General features: G+C 39.0%; 1 protein-coding gene and 1 pseudogene across 2 annotated transcripts; one reads left to right on the forward strand and one right to left on the reverse strand.

Annotated features, from left to right (window-relative positions):
* The first annotated feature begins 8531 nt into the window (after positions 1–8531).
* LOC111461404 lies at positions 8532–14182 on the forward strand (annotated as a pseudogene).
* A 509-nt stretch (positions 14183–14691) lies between these two features.
* Positions 14692–17985, reverse strand: LOC111461393 (beta-glucosidase 12-like). Of its 2 annotated transcripts, none has more exons than XM_023104904.1 (13): positions 17807–17985; positions 17646–17715; positions 17519–17577; positions 17283–17358; positions 17067–17144; positions 16894–16981; positions 16514–16769; positions 15963–16078; positions 15646–15863; positions 15422–15459; positions 15219–15324; positions 15026–15128; positions 14692–14949 (listed from the first exon to the last, which is right to left on the reverse strand). In XM_023104904.1, the coding sequence occupies exons 1-13, from the start codon at positions 17966–17968 to the stop codon at positions 14781–14783; spliced, it is 1539 nt and encodes a 512-aa protein (XP_022960672.1). In that variant the 5' UTR covers positions 17969–17985; the 3' UTR covers positions 14692–14780. The 2 variants fall into 2 exon arrangements, with proteins under 2 accessions (XP_022960672.1, XP_022960673.1); XM_023104905.1 differs by having other exon boundaries at positions 14693–14949; positions 15422–15453.
* Between the last annotated feature and the right edge of the window lie 598 nt (positions 17986–18583).

Below are 18583 nucleotides of genomic sequence, written 5' to 3' on the forward strand. Positions count from 1 at the left end.
AAGGCACCTTACGGAGCCCCCGTACTGTTCCAGAAGAAGAAGGATGGGACGTTGCGTCTGTGCATAGACTATAGAGCCTTAAACAAGGTGACGGTACACAACAAATATCCGCTGCCGATAATATCCGACTTGTTCGACCAACTTCACGGGGCCAAGTACTTCACGAAGTTGGACTTACGATCAGGGTATTACCAAGTACGTATTGCCGAAGGGGACGAACCCAAGACGACGTGCGTAACAAGATATGGGGTCTTTGAATTTCTAGTAATGCCCTTTGGCTTGACAAACGCTCCAGCTACTTTCTGCACGTTGATGAACCAAGTTTTCTACGAATACTTGGATCAGTTCGTCATAGTATACCTCGACGACATCGTTGTTTACAGCACAACCCTAGAGGAACACAAAGTGCACTTGAAGCTGGTGTTTGACAAGCTACGACAGAACCAACTGTATGTGAAGAAGGAGAAATGTGCATTCGCACAAACATGCATCAACTTCCTTAGACATGTCGTCAAATGTGGACAAATTAGTATGGATAGCGACAAGATAAAAGCTATCCAAGAATGGAAAGTTCCTACTTCCGTATCCGAGGTGCGGTCCTTCTTAGGATTAGCCAACTACTATAGGCGATTCATCGAAGGGTTTTCACGACGAGCCGCCCCATTGACAAAGCTGTTGAAGAAAGACCACCCTTGGTCGTGGTCGAATGATTGTCAAATGGCCTTTGAAAATCTGAAAACAACCATGACGAAGGGTCCTGTCCTCGGGTTGGTAGATGTTACAAAGCCATTTGAAATAGAAACAGATGCTTCCGACTTTGCTCTTGGTGGGGTCCTTATTCAGGAAGGTCACCCCATTGCTTACGAGAGTTGAAAGCTCAACGATGCCGAACGGAGATACACTATCTCCTAGAAAGAAATGCTGGCTGTAGTCCACTGCCTTCGAGTTTGGAGACAGTATCTCTTAGGATCACAGTTCGTAGTGAAGACGAATAACAACGCCATTTGCCACTTCTTTGATCAACCAAAATTAACGGCAAAACAAGCCCGGTGGCAGGAGTCATTGGCAGAATTCGACTTCAAGTTCGAACACAAAGCAGGAAAGAGTAATCAAGCAGTCGACGCCCTGAGTCGGAAGGGCGAACATGCGGCCCTATGCATGTTAGCCCATATTCATACAAGTAAGATCGATGGATCGATGCGCGACATCATCAAGGAACATTTACATAAAGACCCATCGGCCAAAGCCGTCGTCGAACTAGCTAAAGCTGGAAAAACACGACAGTTTTGGGTTGAGGGAGACCTCCTGATGACCAAAGGAAACAGATTGTATGTCCCAAGAACGGGGGAACTTAGGAAGAAACTCATTCAGGAATGTCATGATACCTTATGGGCCGGACACCCGGGGTGGCAAAGAACATACGCCCTAATAAAGAAGGGGTACTTCTGGCCAAACATGCGAGGCGACATCATGCAATACACCAAGACGTGCCTCATCTGTCAACAGGACAAAGTCGAGAAAGCCAAAGTCTCAGGACTCTTGGAACCTCTACCTGTGCCAACAAGACCCTGGGAAAATGTATCTCTGGACTTCATAACACACCTTCCAAAAGTCGAGGAATATGACTCCATCTTGGTTATCGTAGACCGATTCTTAAAATATGCGACATTTATCCCACTCCAAAATTATGCTCGACAGAACTCACCGCCCAACTATTTTTCAAACACGTTGTAAAGTTATGGGGCATTCTGTCAAGCATCATCAGTGATAGGGATGGCAGATTCATTGGGACATTCTGGACTGAGTTATTCGCCTTCTTGGGAACAACCTTAAACATCTCCTCGAGTTATCACCCTCAAACCGATGGACAGACAGAACGGTTCAATTGCTTGCTCGAAGAATACTTACGTCACTTCGTCGACGCTCGCCAGAAGAACTGGATACAACTTTTAGATGTCGCCCAATTTTTCTTCAATTGCCAAACAAGCTCGTCTACGGGGAAGAGTCCCTTCGAAATTGTAAGTGGATGACAACCGGCTTTACCCCATATTATTGATCATCCTTATGCAGGAAAAAACCCTCAAGCTCATAACTTTACAAGAGAATGGAAGCAGACGACAGATATAGCCCGAACATATTTAGAGAAGGCTTCCAAGCATATGAAAAAGTGGGCGGACAAGAAGCGTCGCCCCCTTCAATTCCGAGCAGAAGATCAAGTTCTCATCAAGCTGAGACCAGAACAGATCAGATTTCGCAGCCGAAAGGACTAGAGACTAGTTCGAAAATATGAAGGCTCGGTTGAAGTCCTTAAAAAGATCGGGGCTACCTCCTACCGAGTTGCACTACCCGCATGGATGAAAATCCACCCAGTAATTCATGTGAGGAACTTGAAGCTCTATCACCCTGACCCAGACGACGACCAACGAAATACAACCACAAGAGCGAGCATTGATCTGAAGCAAAAAGAAACAAAAGAAGTAGAAGAGATCCTAGCCGACAGGGTTAGGAAGATAGGAAGACCTGTACGGACGATTCGTGAATTCCTTGTCAAATGGAAGAATCTCCCTACAGAGGAAACCAGCTGGGAACGCGCCGAAGATCTAAACTCCGCCGCCACCCACATCGCAAGGTTTGAAAGTAGTCGGTTGACAGGGACGTCAACCAATTGGGTGGGGGAGGATGTCACGGTCATGCTCGTCCAGGGCGTGTTGCCCATGGCCGCATGCCCATGACAAGCCAAACCCTTGTCATGTCTTTTCATTCTAGTGTTTTTTCTTTTGTAATTCTAGGGCATATGACGCCTCAAAAATATCATGTCTAGGCCTGCCAGACATAAAATGGCTCAGAATGTACTATAGGGGGATATGACTAGTTGTCAACTCCTCCCTACCCAAGGTTATATATGCTAAGCCGTTGTTATCTTTCTCTTGCTTGCTTATATAACGTCTCTTTCCAAAATCTCTCTTTCTAAAATCTCTCTCTCTCCTCGTTTTCTAAAACCTTCTTTTAAAACCGAGGCTAAAGGCTCGATCGTACGTCGCTTGGCCGTAGGCGACGCAAGAACAAATCGGCTTAGCTCACTTGTCGCTGGAAAGTGAGTGCCGCACAATCGCTAGTCCGCTGCCTTCGAAAGTGCGATTGTGTCACCTGGCAACATCCAACTGTTACTAAGATCAGTAACTATCTGCCACTGTGCCTCGCAAGGCCGGGTCAGTCACTACCTGTCTTACGCCCTTGCCGGCTCAGATCAGTAAAACTACCTGTCTTAGAAATAGTAACTACCTGTCTTATGCCGTTCGGCTGGATCAGTAAAAGGCTATGGCTCGTCCCACTAAGCACCTCTTATCACACTAATATATTATGATTACCCTTAACCCCTTGTGGGTGACTACGAAAACGGTACACTGTCATTATGTGCTTCCTAACTTATAATTATTAGCACCTAATAACTCATCCCACATTCAAGGAGTAGCAATGGACTACCCAAGCCCCACGCCTAGTGCCTAACAAAGAACCACGGCGACAACACATCGCCACGCTAAGTCACATAATAACCATCTAGCTCAACATAGAAACATATCATTTCACATGTCTATACGAGATTTCACATTCAGGCCAACGAAACTATATAACCATAACGATCACCAAAGTACAATCACACACATTATTGAAGTACATCTCCATGAACTAACTATATCCATTCCTACGTATATTACTAAACTGTTTGGCCACAAGTCCAAACTCACTCCTACAAGCAATTACAAAATGACTTTCTCTAGATGGTTACTTACCTGATCGTAGACTTCCCAAAACTTAATCGAGTTTCGGTTCTGTATAGGTGGGTCGGTCGGGTTCGTGCCCCCTCAGTTTTTAGCCTCTTCTTCCCACCTCCTTGATCTTTCCTTCCTCTCAACACCCCATGTCTTCTTCTTCACAAGGACTCACCAACTTCCCTCGACTATAACCGTCGGTGTACTTGCTTCCTCAACCGTACGGCCCACCATCGCTAACGAGCGCCTCAAGCTCCGTCGTTCGTCTCCACCGCGCCACCCTCTCCTTTGTCTTCTTCTTCGTTCTTCTTCTTCTTTTTTTTTCTTTTCTTCCTTCTTTCTTCTTTTCTTTTCTTCTCCCCCTGCGAGTTCTCCTTTTCTTTTCTTTTCTTTTCTTTTTCTTTCTTCTTTTCTTTCCTTCTCCCCGGCCGTTTTTTTAAACTCTAAAAGAGTAGTACAGCTGGCATTTCTCTCTCCTCACTTATTACCAGCTGTACGGTTCTTACAGTAATTGCATCTTACACCTTAAGTACTACTTATCCTGATCAGGAATCACTCTAAGAGGAAGTAAGATTCAATTACCTTGTTCATCAAAATCTCAACGCAAGAGCATTACTTTAATTCTAATCAAGTATCTCAAAGGAAGAACATTTTTTTGAGATTTGAATAACTTTACAAACAAGGTTGATGCTCGAATGATTCTAACCATACAATCTAAACCATATAGAATTGCAAAAAAACTTAATCATTAGTTAAAAGAAAGCACAAATGCTCTTTTGACACTTAGAGTCACTATAGAGCCTCTACTGAGGCCTCTTCCCTTAAGCCTTGAAACAAAATACACACTCTTTTATTCGTTACGAGTCATTTTGATTTCACCTTCGAAGCTCACAATTTTTTTGTTCAACACTTGAGAATTTTACTGATATGGCTAAGTTAAGTCAAGAGAAGGAACTCCTAATTATTGTGACACATGTGTCCTAGATTTTTAGTTAATGGAATAGGATGAAAGTAACTTTGTTGGAAAGCTGGTAGAAAATCTTCCAACTTTAGTGATTGGAAAGCTGGTAGAAAATCTTCCAACTTTAGTGACCAAGTTGAATTGAGTTACCTAAAAAAAAAAAAAAAACTTTAATATCATGATAATTTGGAAACTAACCTGGAGAAGACAAGTTGCAGGTCAACATGTGTCGCAAAGAGAGGGGGGACTAATGCGTCCGGCACTGTGTAGGACATGTGTCAACATAGGATTGGGGCGTGCATCTGTCGATAAAAGGAGTCATGTGTCCACATTTGGTAATTTGCAAAGAATACACGAGACTAGGAATCGAATGTGCACCGTGTGACTCAATGGACCAATCAAAAGACGCCACGTGTTGCAATAGTAGCATGGTTGACCCTCTCCTCGGTGCGTGTGTAATGTGGGCCGCCTCCTACGCGTGTAGGCCGTGTAAAGTGCGTGAGACTAGTATTTTCACTCGTTTGATTATTTTCTCCCCCATTTGACCGTCTTATTTTGACTTGAATTAGGGCCTACTAGACAATTTTTAGTAAATTTTGAGTCCGTAATAAATGGAAAAGCTAGTTCGAAAAGGCACGCGTCTCCATGTAAATAGTCATTTGGACTTTCTTCAAGTAATACTTGTCGGGAGGATGTGCTAGCATACGAGTATATATTGGCTTAGGTGGTTAAAATATGCATGTTTAGGACTCCGGAAGGACAATTCTGGACGAGAATGAAAGTTATGTTATGGAAAATTGCTTAAATGCCGATTGGATGTGGTTTTGAGGAGCATGTTGATTTTAACGCTTTCCACTGAGGTAGGAAGGGAATATGCATGATTAGGACTCTAGAAGGATAATTTTGGATGAGAACGAATAGTATGCTATGGAAGTAGCGAAAATGCCTCATGGATGAGATTCTCAAATGCATGAATGTACTATGTTAAGAATAGAGCGCTAGAGCTAGGTTGGTTTCATGTGATCTAGGTCATTATGTTTTCAGTAGACCAAGTACCATAGGTTCATGAGTAGCGATTATAGGTCTAAACCTTGGTGCTCCCAAAAATTAGATTAGCACCGAGGAGCTAGTCTTGAAATGTGAGATTAAGTTTAAACAACCTAGACACTCCTAAGAATCTAGTAAACCTCTACAACAAGGACGACTAAGAAAACATAACAAGCCTAGTAGTAATGCGACGGTGTCATCAGAGTTTTCGCCTCCTATCTCCTCCGGTGCACCCTTAGCGCTAGTAGCACCCTGCCAAGCGATAGGAGTATAGAAGTAGTACCATCGAGCCAGACCCAGATCAAATACTGTAGCACGTCAAGGCGACCAGGTACCTTTATTCGGTGGAAATGACGAGGGGTCTCCTAAACAGGACCTCTGTGTTGTAAAATAGTCCTAAGAGGGGGCGTGCAATCGTGTAGATAACCTAGTAACTAACAAGTAGACGAGGTTGCTCCCCTAGACTCGGAGTGTTTCTTTGGCTATGTGGAAGGTTCTGCCAGTTAATCTTCTACCGATGATGCGTACATCAACTAGATGCCATACTGTCATCACAAATTAGATGGGGTCGCGCCTCAACCAAGAAGTAAGCTGCTTATTGAGTATTTTTATACTCATCATTTTCAACATTTCTTTTCAAATATTTGCTAGCTGTCGGTCAAGGTGGAGGAGTACTCGAGAGTTGTGCAGTCATAGCGGGGGTCGTCCCGGGCATCAGTCTAGCTTGTGTAATTTGAGTCTTTTATATTTTATTTGAAATTGTACCTCAAATTCCTTACCCGTTTGTAATAAACTTGAATAGCACCTCCTTGTAACTGAATTTCTTAATTGTGACGTTATCAAATTTTAAATTGCGCAAGATTTTACCATATTTTCACACTTTATTATAATTACTTTTGCTTTCGTCTTTTCTTTGCCCTCGAAATTTGGGCCGAACACTAAGTAAAGATATACAAGGAAAAAGAAAAACACTAAAATGTCTTGTCATTGGACAGATAAATCTTTTGTTTGTCTAACCGACCAAAATGTTTGGCTTAAAAGTTCCAAACAAAGTTGCTATCATAGATGATGATATAGAAAATAAGGATAAAGTGAATGAATGGCTGCTATTTGAGGAACTTTACAGCCGTTCATTTAAATAAACAGATCATGTGCAATGTGGACACTTGTATAGTAGGAGTCAGTGGTTTTTGTCCAAATTATCTCTCCGTTTGTGTCACGTGTCACGACCTGATTTTGAAGCTTCGAAAATCTAACCGTGACTAAAAAAACAAGATAAAAGAAAATAAAAGTAAAGTAAAAGAAAACAAATAAGAACAAAATACATTAAAACTTTGCACAATTTTAATACAAACAACACCACAAGTTAAAAATAAATCGAAATCTAACAAGAAGTCAGTGTTGTGTTCGAGTTTATCCCGAACGGAGAAAGGGTTTGGGATATAAATTCAAACAATTTTATAAAACACCACTAAAATACACACAAAGATTGACGCCCTAACGACCCCCTCTCTAACAACACAACATCTGGAAAAGAAATGAAAAATGGGTGAGTATAAAAATGCTCAGTAAGCAACCTATTTGTATGCTCTCACCACATTGTTATCTTAATAAGTTACCATATACTTTTTTCTAGGCTCTAGAAAGTCCGGGCTTAGTTCTTCAACCATCTGAGCTAGAAATTCGAGCGGTTATCTTACATTTCACAGGCCCTGTCGGGGTCTGAAAGTTGTTTACTGGGTCCTATCACTACGAGACTATTAGACGGCGAGTCCCATCTCGAGATGAACTAACTTTTCTATTCTCATACTTAGAAAACTTGCATCACCACAGTAGTGAACGATCGGTGACATGGGTTGATGCATGACCTCATCAAATCTCATAGGACAATATAACATTTTGTCTAAACACATACGTGTAAGGTTAACTGGCAACTCTTTCACGGAAAAAATCATACCATCAAAGACTATTGTAAGTTGTTATGCATATGTATTGTCGTAACTCTCATTTAGTTCATAACCCTTGATGGTTCGTATTCTCGTTTATTTTGGTTATTAACTCTCATATGACTCATATTCTCATTTATTGGGTTCATGTATGAGAATTAATATTGCTAGTCTTATATAAAGCTTGTCTAATTTGGAGGTTTGGAGTCATTGCCATTTTGTATTTGTCTAGCAATTAGGAGGAATTTTGTAAGAGAGACTTTGTAGGGTGAGAGTGTGAGAGATACACTTGTAAACACTTTGGTTATAACGATTGGCTACCACTCATAGATGTAGAAGAGTTTCTTCTCTCCGAACCACGTAAATATTTGTGTCTCTTTGTTTAATAGTCTATTTATGAGTGCGTGAGTGCGATCGACTTTGCATCCGCTTCTGCTACAACAAGCAAGTATCATAACATTTTGGATGTGGCATTACGACACAAACACTTGGAAGCAAAGGAGGCCATTCATGGGTAATAATTCCAAATTTTATAGATAAAACTTTTGTCTAGATTGTTCGTCCAACTAATTCACAAATGTGGATCACAAATTCATAACACAAACAAAACCAGATGGAGAAAACTACTACACAAAAAATCAAAAATTAAACAGACCCTCCCTTCATAACCAAATATTCATTCACTATACACACATCTCTTGACCTTGAGCCTTATAAAAAGGAGTAAACGGCAGGCTACAATCCACCACAAAGAACCATAAACCCTTTCATCTCAAACGCTCTCCAAAGATCAGAGCAGCCAAACCCTTCTCTCCATCCTCAATGGCTGACGGTAAATGAACTATTTTCATTTCTTTTTCTTCCTCCAAACTCTCTCCAAAGATTTTTGTTTGTGTTTCTTATGTGCTAAATTACAAAGTTGGTTTGATGCTTGACTGGTTATGATATTTCATAAACGTTTTAAAACTACTAGCAGTAAAAATACATTAGAAGTTTGGACCAAAGTTGGAACTTAAGAACCATGTGAGAGTGAGTTTGTAACACCCATTTTGGCCCATTATGCATTGCTGTTAGCCTCACGATTAAACCGCGTCTTACAGAGAGAAGTTTCCACACCTTTATAAGAAATGTTTCGTTCCTCTCTCCAACTGATGTGAGATTTCGCAATCCGAACCCATTGGAGGCCAACGTTCTCACTAGCACACCGCCCGGTGTTTGGCTATGATACCATTTCTAACAGCCGAAACCCACCATCAACAGATATTGTCCTCTTTGGGCTTTTCAACTTTCTCTCAAGGTTTTTAAAATGTGTCTACTACAAAGAGGGTCTAGCCCTACTCCGACCAGTGTCTCGCACTATTTGGTGACGGCCTCTAATACCATTTGTAACGGCCTAAATCTATCACTAGTAGATATTGTCTGCTTTAACCCGTTACGTTTCGCTATCGGCCTCATGATTTTAAATCGCGTCTACTAGAGGGAGCTTTCCGTACTTTCTCTCAAGGTTTTTAAAATGTGTCTACTACGAAGAGGGTCTAGCCCTACTTCGACCAGTGTCTCGCACTATCCAGTGACTGCCTCTAATACCATTTGTAACAGCCTAAATCTATCACTAGCAGATAATTGTCCGCTTTAGCCCGTTACGTTTCGCTATCGACCTCATGATTTTAAAATGCGTCTACTAGAGGTAGCTTTTCGAATGATCCGTTCCTTTCTTAATAATTGAAACAAAAATTGAATCTCAAACTCAATATTCTAGGTCACCACCGTACTCATTCTAGGCACGCCCATTAAAAATTATAAAGGAAACATTCTACTCCATGCCTAAATTTGAAACATTTATGAAATATCTTACAAAAATAAGTTGTGAGCTAAATTATTTACCCTTTTTTATGCTATTTAATATCGAATAAACCTTCAATTACAAAACAAAACAAACATAATACAAAACATAAATTTTCAAAGATGCATATAGTTTTCTTCCCTAAACTTTGTGCTTCCTTTGTTTGCAGTGGTCAATAACAACAGCCAGCGTATTGACACGATCAGGCGAAGCAGCTTTCCCGAGGACTTCGTATTTGGTACAGCATCTTCAGCTTACCAGGTTGAAGAAGAGTTGCATACATTGCTTTAAGGTTTACAAATAATAAATTAAGAATAAAGAATGATTTTGAATTGTTATGTTTTGTTTAGTATGAAGGTGATGCTTTTAAGGATGGTAAAGGGCCAAGTACATGGGATTCCTACACCCACAAACATCCAGGTATGTCTCTCTCTCTCTCAACGTTGTTTATCTGTTGAATTGGACACAGAATTATGTGTCTCAATGTTGTTTATTTGTTAAAATTTCAGAGAGGATTGTTGATCATAGCAATGGAGACAAAGCTGTTGATGAGTATCATCGCTATAAGGAAGACGTTGCCCTCATGAAGAACATAGGTTTTGGTGTTTATCGATTCTCAATCGCATGGACAAGAATTTTGCCGTGTAAGAACTTAAAGGAAGAATTAAACTAATCCATATGCTTAATTTTATGAACACTAATGTTGTTAAAATATTGTTGTCAGTGGGAAAGCTTAGTGGGGGAGTGAACAAAGATGGAATTGAGTACTACCATAATCTCATCGATGAGCTGCTTGCAAATGGTGCCTTCTTCTTCTTCTTCTATTCTTTATTTAATCTCAATCATTATCTTAACCAACTTTTATTAATCTCAAAATGGGTCATATTTCCATTTGTAGGCATCAAACCCTATGTCACACTTTTTCATTGGGATGTTCCTGAAGCCTTAGAAATTGAATATGGTGGCTTCTTAAATCGCCAAATTGTGTAAGTCAAATTTTTAGAATATAAATGTAAAGAATATGGTGGCTTCTATGAAAGAACAATGAAATGAAATCATTATCCTGAACGACAATGTGATATCCCACATGGGTTGGAGAAGGGAATGAAATATTTCTTATAAGGGTGTGGAAACCTTTTCAAATGTGTTTTAAAATCGTGAGATTGACGGCAATGTGTAACGGACAAAAGTGGACAATATCTACTAGTGGTTGGCTTGAGCTGTTACGAATGGTATCAGAGCCAGACACTAGGCGGTGTGCAAGCGAGGACGCTGGTCCCCAAGAGGGGTAGATTGTGAGATCCCACATCGGTTAAAGAATATAACAAAACATTCCTTATAAGGGTATGAAAACCTCTAATGTACTCATGTCGGTTGGAGAAGGGAACGAAACATTCCTTATTAGGGTGTAGAAACCTCTCCCTTGGAACAAAACATTCCTTATAAGGATATGGAAACCTTTGAATGTACCCACATCGATTGGAGAAGGGAACGAAACATTCCTTATAAGGGTGTAGAAACCTCTTCCTCACAGACGTGTTTTAAAAGGGTATGGAAACCTCTTCCTCGTAGACGTGTTTTAAAACAATGAGGCTAACGGCGATGTGTAACGGGCCAAAATGGATAATATCTATGGCAGTGGGCTTGAGCTATTACAATCAGAGCCAGACACTGGGTGGTGTGCCAATGAGGACGCTGAGTCCAAGTAGGGTGAATTGTGAGATCCCACATCGGTTGGAGAGGTGAACGAAGCATTTCTTATAAGAGTGTAGAAACCTCCCACTAGCAAACACGTTTTAAAATCGTGAAGCTGGCAGAGATATTTAATCAGCCAAAGTGGAAAATATCTGCTAGCGACGGTTATAAACAAAAAAAAAAAAAAAACTAATGTTCGAAACTATTTGGAGAGAGCATTTTCAAGAGTTTGCTGAGCTTTGTTTCAAGGAGTTTGGAAAGAAAGTGAAACATTGGATTACCTTAAATGAACAATTCATCTTCACCTTCAAAAGTTATGTTATTGGAGAATATGCTGAAGGTAGGGGTGCAGAATGGGACAAATCTCATTTTCTTGGTGGTAATTCGGGCACTGAACCATACACTGTTGGTCACAACTTAATTCTTGCACACGCTGCAGCTGTCAATGTTTACAAGACCAAATATCAGGTTTTCCTTGCTCTCTATGATTGTTTTTGTTGAGTGTTATTGTGTGATCTCACATCAGTTGGAGAGGAGAACGAAACATTGTTTATAAGAGTGTGAAAACCTCTTCAAAGCAAACGAAATTTAAAAAACTTTGAGAGGAAGCCCGAAAAGGAAAGCTCAAAGAGAACAATATCGGCTAGCAGTAGGCTTGGACTGTTACAAATGGTGTTAGAGTCAAACACTGGGCGGTGTGCCAATAAGGACGCTGAGCCTCGTAGAGGGATGGACACCAGACGGTGTGCTAGCGGGGACGTTGGGCCCTGAAAGGGTGTGGATTGTGAGATCCCACATCCACCGGGCGGTGTGCCAGCAAGGACGTTGAGCCCTTAAAGGAGTGGACACCTGGTAGTGTGCAAGTAAGGACGCTGGGCACCGAAAGAGGGTGGGTTGTGAGATCCCACATCAATTGGAGAGGGGAACAAAACGTGGAAACCTCTCCATAGCAGGCTTAGGCTGTTACAAATGGTATCAGAGTTAGACTCAGACGGTGTGCCAGCAAGGACGCTGAGCCCCGTAGGGGGTGGACACCGAACAATGTGCCAGCGAGGACGCTGGGCCTCGAAACGGGGTGGACTGTGAGATCCCACATCAGTTGGAGAAGGGAACAAAACGTAGAAACCTCTCCATAGAAGACACGAACAAAACATTTTTTATAACAGTGTGGTTTCCTTATTTTATGTGTACAAACATGTTAATAACACTTGTTAAATGGGGTCATAGGAAGACCAAAAGGGTGAGATTGGCATCACATTAGAATCAACGTGGTATGTACCATATTCAGACTATGAGGCTGACAAAAAAGCTAGAGATCGGGCTTTTGATTTTTCACTTGGTTGGCAAGTAAATATTAACCTCCATGAATTCATTACTTCTTCCTTTTAAGTCCTCTTTAGACTTTCTCTTCCGATCTTTCTTCATAGTTTTAAAATGCGTATGCGAGAGAGATTTTCACACCCTTACGAAGAATGTTTTGTTCTTCTCTCCAATCGATGTGGGATCTCACAACTAATTGTGAGATCTCATATCGGTTGGAGAGAGGAATGAGCGCTAGCGAGGGATGCTGGACTCCGAAGGTGATGGATTGTGAGATCTCACATCGATTAGAGAGGAAAACAAGTGCCAACGAGGACGCTGGGCCCCGAAGAGAGGTGGAACCTGAGCTCCCACATCAATTAGAGAGAGAAATGAAACATTTTTTATAAATATGTGAAAACCTCTCTCTAGCATACTCGTTCTAAAACCATGATAGAAAATTCGGAAAGGAAATCCCATAGAAGACAATATCGGCTAACAGTGGACTTCATTTGTTCTATTATATCATTTTTTTACAAAGATATGACCAAATTAAATGCATTTAGGTTCTTAAATCCAATCGTTTATGGTGATTATCCACAAAGCATGAGAGATTTGGTGGGGAGGAGATTGCCCACATTCACAAAGGACGAAAGCACTTTCATCATGAACTCCTTTGATTTTCTTGGCATAAACTATTACACAGCTAATTATGCAAAAGACAATCCCAGTGACGTTCATCCAGCCCAAAGCTATTTGAATGATATTCATGCAACTCTGTCAAGTATGCACTCTTTCAAATATACGTTTTAGTTCATCTATACTATGACATATCTATTCTATAATTTGACTTTTTATATAATATCTTTGCATTGTAGCGGATCGTGATGGGTCTCGATTGGTCCAAAGGTAATAGCGTTCAAACTTTCTTGAAGAATTATAACAATAATAGTGTACACATTGTTCTTTTCTTATGCTTTTCAAAATTTAAATTAATTTTATGCCAATGTAATAATTTGCTATATATGTGTTCATAATGGTGTAGGTGAGTTCATCGTCTTGGCTAGCCGTTTATCCACATGGATTAAAAGAATTGTTGATATATATAAAGGAAAAATACAACGATCCCGTTATTTACATTACAGAAAATGGTATTGAAAAGAATTTTATAATGAATTGTATGAAAAATAAAAATAAAAAACTGTATTTCATTTGTTGATTATTTAAACTTTACCATGACAGGATACCTTGACTATGATAGCCCGAACGTTGACGAATTATTAAGAGACGAGAGCGAGTCAAATATTTTCATGATCATCTCTATTATCTTCATGGAGCAATCGAGTAAGTAACAAACCAAAGGATTAAACTATTAAAACATTTTCACAACTTCTATGCCTACTCTTTCAACCATAGTTAATTGTAATTATGTTACATTTTGGAAAATATTGTAGAGCTGGTGTAAGGGTTCGTGGATATTTTGCATGGTCATTATTAGACAATTTTGAATGGGCAAATGGATACTCCGTGCGCTTTGGTCTTACCTATGTTGATTTCAAGAACGATTTGACCCGAACACAGAAAGACTAAAAATGGTTCCACAAATTTCTCACGACCTAAAAATGGTACACAAATCTTCTATGTTATATGCTTTATTATCATGCTGTATTTTGTTATTGCAACCTTCTAGAGCACTCACTACTCGTAGAAGAAACTAAATAAATTGCAATAACAAATGCATTTATCGTTGATGAAGTAACTTTATGTTTACTACCGATGGTATGAAGTAAAATAAATTTCTCGATCTCTTTTCTAGCTCACTCACTTTGATTCTCTTTAAATTTCGTGTGGAGTATCCATTTGCCCATTCACAGTTCTCTAATATCATTGTATTTTATAATTTGGATATTAGATCACTTTGCCCATTCCTCAGTAAACATATCTATTTTATAATTTGGCTCTGTCTATTATCATTGTATTGTAGTGAATCGTGATGAAGCCTGAAATTATGATCCACAAAGTTTAAGAAAACAAAATTGATTTATATAACACACCAAATATAAGATAAAAGAATTTGAACATAGAGACATACAGAAAAGGAGTTCACGTCAATTATTGATATCGAACACAAAACAAAAAGATAAGAGGTTTAATTGGTTCGACGTGTAGTTAAGATTGCATGACAAACCAACATTATAACGTGATAGAAGAAAGCATATTTAGGTGCTCAGGAAATTGCGAAACCACTTTGCTGATTCTTTAGGGATTCTCTTCAAGCCGTTCTTGTAATCAATGTAGACGACACCAAAGCGTATCGTAAATCCACGCGACCATTCAAAAACGTCCAATAATGACCATACAAAGTATCCCTTTACTCTTACACCGGCCCTACAACATTGTTCAAAATAAGAGTTAGCGCCAAACATAGTTCTAAAAATATATTCTTTCATCCCTAGTTACTTACTTGATTGATTCGTGTAGATTCTTGAGATGATCATGAAAGTATTTTACTCGAACGACGTCTTTAATTAGTTCATCAACTTTGAGACTATTGAAGTCACGGGATCCTTGAATGCAAAATTTGATTCATGAATAGAGGAAGTAGATATGCATTTTCTTTTTTGTCTTCAAAATGATATAAAATGTGATTTTCATACCATTTTCTGTGATGTAGATAACCGGATTTTTATAAACGTTCTTTATATAGATCATCAACTTTTTTAATCCTACTGGATAAGCTGCAAGCCAAGACGAGGCATTCACCTGTAAAGGTGTGGATTACAAATCATTAAAGTAATCACTGAAAAATCAATATAGTTAAGAATGCATTATTGAAGACGTTTGCACATTAAATGATTACCTTTGGACCAATTGAGACTCCACCACGGTCACCTACACCTACCATACGAACCCATTATTACACAAAGTCAAATTAAATATAGTAAAATATTTTATTTGCGTGAGATTTTAGGTTATTTTAGAAAGAGTTTGTCCATTTTTATTTGAAATAGGGTGAACTATTGCAAAGTATTTTTTTTTTCTAAGATTTAATTTAAAAGTACATTAACTTAAATAAGTTCGTACGTGTAAGAGTCGCGCGAATATCGTTCACATAGCTTGTGTTTGCACTAGTTGCATTGGAATCGTCTTTGGCATAATTAGCTGTATAGTAGTTTATGCCAATAAAATCAAAAGAATTTGAGATCAAAATTCTTTCTTTGTTTGTGAATTTGGGCAATCTCTCCTTCACAAGAGTTCTCATGCTTGGTGGATAATCTCCATACACGAGAGGATGCAAGAACCTACAATATTACTCAATTAATTAATTTGGGAACTTGGATATAATTTGTTTTGTTTTTTTGGAAACTTCAAGGTAGTACACTATGTATCAATTTACTTACCAACCAAGAGAAAAATCAAGAGCTCGACTTGTAGCTTCTTTGTCTGCTTTAGCATCGGAATATGGGACAAACCAATTCGAAAACAATGTGACGCCAATTTCACCTTTTTGGTGTGCCTACATGTTAATATGTTTAAAGTTCAACTTAATAAAAATGGATATGTACTAGCAGATATTATCTGTTTTGGCTCGTTACATATCGTCATCAGCCTCACGACTTTAAAATGAGTCTATTATGAAGAGGTTTCCACACCCTTATAAGGAACGTTTCATTCCCCTCTCCAACCGACGTGGGATTTCACAATCTACCCCCTTAAGGGCCAACGCCTTTGCTAGCATACCACTCGATGCTTGGCTCTGATACCATTTGTAATAGCTCATACCCATCTCTAGTAGATATTGTCCACTTTTATCCGTTACATATTGCCGTCAGTCTCACGATTTTAAAATGTTCCTACTAGAGAGAGGTTTCTACACTCTTATAAAGAATGTTTTGTTTTCCTCTCCAACCGACCTAGGATCTCAAAACTATTATAGTAATTAAGAGATAACCTGATATTTAGTCTTGTAAACTTTAACCGCGGTAGCATGAGATAGAATTTGGTTGTGACCAACTATGTATGGTTCAGTCCCAGAATCTCCACCAAGGCAATTAAATGGTTGCCAAGAAGAGCATCTCCCCGGCGCAAACTTTCCAAACACATAACCACTTGTAATGAAGATGTATTGTTCATTTAAGGTGATCCAATGCTTCACTCTATCTCCAAACTCCTTGAAGCAAATGTCAACATAATCTCGAAAATCACTTCTGCAATAAATTTCTACAATCAATACTAAGCTAGGTTCATATTCATGAAAATTATTTATTAACAATGTCGTTTTGACAATTTTTTTTTTTTTTTGAAAGAAATCAAAATAAATTAGTTACTCACATAACTCGATGACTTAGAAACCCTTGATATTCATCTTGTAAAGCTTGGGGAAGATCCCAATGGAAAAGTGTGACATAGGGTTTAATGCCTACAAATGAAATATGTTGACTAAATTTCATCAAAATGTTTCAAAGAATCAATAAGATTTAACCAAATATTGTGATAATACCAACCATGGGCATGGAGCTCATTGATGAGATTGTTGTAGTACTCGATTCCTTCCTTATTCACCCCACCACTAAGTTTTCCCTCTGCATTAACAAATAAGGATTATTATGTTAAGAACAAATATAATCAAGTCACTTATCTAAATAGGGTAATTATTTAGAATTGAACTAAAAGAACTAAAAAGTATTTGTAATTAGTAAAAGGATGTTTAAATTTCTTACGGGGCAAAACCCGAGGCCAGCTGATTGAGAATCGGTAGGCATCAAAACCTATCCGCTTTATAATGGCAACATCTTCCTGTAATATACATATGAAAAACTATTGATCAGTTTCACATTCTAAAAAAGAGCCAAGAGATGTTATATTTTCTTTGTGGAGAAACAACAAGATAAATGATTTTACTGATAGAATGGCTGAAGAACAAGATAGATGTTATGAGTCGAGTTGTTGCACTAACCTTGTAACGATGGTACGAATTAGTAGCTATATCTCCGTTACTCCGATCTGCAATTCTCTCTACAATTTTCCAAAAACAATGCAACTTAATTTTTCTAATATCTTTTCGAGAGAGAGAAGGAAAGAACCTGGATGTTGGTGAGTGTAGGTATCCCAAATACTTGGACCCTTTCCATACTTGAAAGCAGCACCTTCATACTGAACAAAGTTCATAAAGAAACAACATGACATCAATGTTTATGCATTTTGGAGAATCAAAATGAAAAAATGAATAACTTTTTTGGTTCACCTGATAAGCAGAAGAGGAAGAACCAAAAATAAAGCCTTTAGGAAAGCTGCTTCGCCTTACAGCATCGATGGGATGGCTTGGCTCAACGGCGGCCTTTGAGACCACTACAATGACAAGCATACAGGCAAGAGAGAGGAGGTTTGAGGTATGCTTGGAAGCCATGATTATCAATGGGTATTGGTTTGATAGCTGAGACTTCCACTACTCTCTAACTAGCTTTATATAGAGACATTGGGAGAGAGTTTTAGACATTGGGAGAGAGTTTTAGATGGTTACCACCTACCTTTCTTCATCATCTCAAGACAATTTTAAAATAACAAAATTGTATTTCATATTTTCCTATATGTTTTCCAAAGTAAATTTGAAAATTAGATTCAAATTTAAGCGGATGCGAGCGTCAGGTTGAATAAACTATTAATAATTAATTTATAAATCGGTTTTACATTACAAATTTTGTATAAATATTGTTTTACAATATTATTGTGAGATATTGTATCGGTTGGAGAGAGGAAGATCTCATATAGGTTGGAGAGGAGAATTAAGCATTTTTTATAAGTGCGTGGAGAACTAAGCATTTTTTTTTATCTTGAGGGGAAGTCTGAAAGGGAAAACCCAAATAGGACAATATATGTACTAGTGATGGGCTTAGGCTGTTACAAATGAAATCAGAGTCAGACACCGGGCGATGTGCCTGTGAGGAGACTAAGCCTCGAAGGGTGGTGGACACGAGAGGGTGTGCCAATAAGGACATTGGACCTCATGTGCCAGTAAGTTCAT

This window comes from Cucurbita moschata, unplaced genomic scaffold (genome assembly GCF_002738365.1).
Source record: "Cucurbita moschata cultivar Rifu unplaced genomic scaffold, Cmos_1.0 Cmo_Scf00025, whole genome shotgun sequence".
NCBI lineage: Eukaryota > Viridiplantae > Streptophyta > Magnoliopsida > Cucurbitales > Cucurbitaceae > Cucurbita > Cucurbita moschata.

Bases quoted from the DNA above. Each gene is read 5' to 3' on its own strand.
- LOC111461393 (XM_023104904.1), bottom strand. From the start codon at position 17,968: ATGGCTTCCAAGCATACCTCAAACCTCCTCTCTCTTGCCTGTATGCTT. The intron at 17,716-17,806 runs GTGAACCAAAAA...AACTTTGTTCAG, and splicing joins CTTCCTCTTCTGCTTATCAG to TATGAAGGTGCTGCTTTCAA. The intron at 16,982-17,066 runs GTTGGTATTATC...TTTCATTTGTAG, and splicing joins CAATGAGCTCCATGCCCATG to GCATTAAACCCTATGTCACA.